The sequence below is a fragment of the Sinocyclocheilus grahami genome, unplaced genomic scaffold (genome assembly GCF_001515645.1).
Source record: "Sinocyclocheilus grahami isolate Dianchi unplaced genomic scaffold, SAMN03320097.WGS_v1.1 scaffold519.1, whole genome shotgun sequence".
NCBI classification, from domain to species: Eukaryota; Metazoa; Chordata; class Actinopteri; order Cypriniformes; family Cyprinidae; genus Sinocyclocheilus; species Sinocyclocheilus grahami.
This window is the reverse complement of record NW_015505698.1, coordinates 179,167-181,101: the sequence shown is the minus strand read 5'-3', so window position 1 is coordinate 181,101 and position 1,935 is coordinate 179,167. Positions and strand designations below refer to the sequence as shown.

Here is a 1,935-nt window from a genome sequence, read left to right as displayed (position 1 = left end):
GACACACATATAGTTTTTTTTATATATATATATATATATATATATATATATATATATATATATATATATATATATACCATGGAAGTCAGTGGCTGCCACCTACTGTTCGACTACCAACATTCTTCAAGATAGCTTCTTTTGTGCTCAACAGGAGAGGTTTGGAACAACTTATGGATGAGTGAATGATGACAGAATTTTTCTTTTTGGGTGAACTATCCCTTTAAGAGGATGTCCATATACCTTTAAGCTTTTGAGATAGTTGGACAGCATGCTGGGATGAAACCGGTTCTCCTCCGGGACTTTATCATCATAGCGTGGTCCAAGCATGGTTTTCATGGGCAGAAATTTGCCTGCAGAGAGAAATCATCATGACATGATGATTTAACTTAATAAACACTCACACTACTGCTGTGGCGCCACAGTACAATGACAGTCTGATATGGTAATACCGTAACATGTATTTTATTTTAATAGGCTAATATTTTACTCTGATTTTAGATGCAAAAACGAGTCATTAAACATATTATATTTATAAAAAATAAATAAAAAAATTAGAACAACGCTTAAAATTTCAGGGAATAAACCAAACTAAATATTTTACACACTACAAGTCATACTATGGTGAAGTCCGATCTCATGAATATTAATTAGGTCACAGTCTTCTCATTAATATTCCCAAACTACGCCTTCATCATAGTGCGATTCGTTAATCCCGTTCTGACGTCCGCCTCTCAGCAAATCAGGAGACCGAACGTAACCCAAGGCGATTAATATTCATGAGCCCGCGCCAATCCCGCCTCTCTTACCCAGTGACGTACTTGTGTTGACCTGCGTGTAGTGAAGCTAATCTGGCTAGCCACTCAATTTAAAACCATACAAAACAAGTTTAGAGAGGCCCTTGTATCTACTTTGACCTCGTACATGTTCCTAATTAAAAATACACGTAGTTAAGTCATCATTGGTTTGTTGTGGCATATGACGCCGTGCAATGCTAGCGCTATGAACAAGCACAGGCTAATGTTAGCTAGTGAACTCTGTTAGACTGAAAGCGTTGCGTTTTAACCAGGTTTACTGAAGCTGCACTCACACAGCTCAGCGCTCGAGCACATTAATGCGTTCTAATATCCGCCGAACTCTAAGAACCCAAATCATCGTTTCATGAAGAGCGAGTGTGGGTTAGTAGCGCAGCTTTGTTGACAACTGTGTGATAGACGCTCACCAGCCACAGGTTGTCCTCTTCTGGGACAGTTCTTCCATCGCGGAGGAGCTCCGGTTTGAGACATGCTCCCGCTGATAGAGACAGAGACGGAGCTCAAGCCTCTTCGGTGATCCGCTGCTTGCCTGGGCCCTGCGGTTCACACAAACCCAGCACTGTTAGCGGCTCACAGCTTTATCGAGAGCTTCGCGCTGTACAGAGGCTCTTCTCGGGTCAGCAGTCATGAGATGAGCTCCATGAGGCGGCCGCGTCTCGAAGCCTGCTCAGAAGTAAACAGTAGTTCTCCACGTTGTTCCGCAGCTCTGTGCTTTTACAATACCCACTGACACCGACAGCAGTGACTGCAGGCGGCCAGCAGGGGCGCTAAACACCCAGAGAGATAGAGAGATGGATGGATAGATAGATAGATAGATGGACGGACAGATAGATGATGGATGGATGGATGGATGGATGGATAGATAGATGGACGGACAGATAGATGATGGATGGATGGATGGATGGATAGATAGATGGACGGACAGATAGATAGATAGATGGACGGACAGATAGATAGATAGATAGATGGACGGACAGACAGATAGATAGATAGATGGACGGACAGACAGATAGATAGATAGATGGACGGACAGACAGATAGATAGATAGATGGACGGACAGACAGATAGATAGATAGATGGACGGACAGACAGATAGATAGATAGATGGACGGACAGATAGAT

At 42.9% G+C, this 1,935-nt stretch overlaps 1 protein-coding gene across 2 annotated transcripts in view; it reads right to left on the bottom strand.

Annotated features, from left to right (window-relative positions):
- The window catches only part of rngtt (RNA guanylyltransferase and 5'-phosphatase), a 132,771-nt gene extending 131,218 nt beyond the window's left edge, over positions 1 to 1,553 (bottom strand). For both annotated transcript variants that reach the window (XM_016237588.1, XM_016237587.1), the window contains exons 1-2: positions 1,220 to 1,553; positions 241 to 350 (exon numbers count right to left, since the gene is read on the bottom strand). In XM_016237588.1, coding sequence (XP_016093074.1) covers positions 241 to 350; positions 1,220 to 1,283 — 174 coding nt within the window. In that variant the 5' untranslated portion in view covers positions 1,284 to 1,553. The remainder of the gene's footprint in view (positions 1 to 240; positions 351 to 1,219) is intronic.
- Between the last annotated feature and the right edge of the window lie 382 nt (positions 1,554 to 1,935).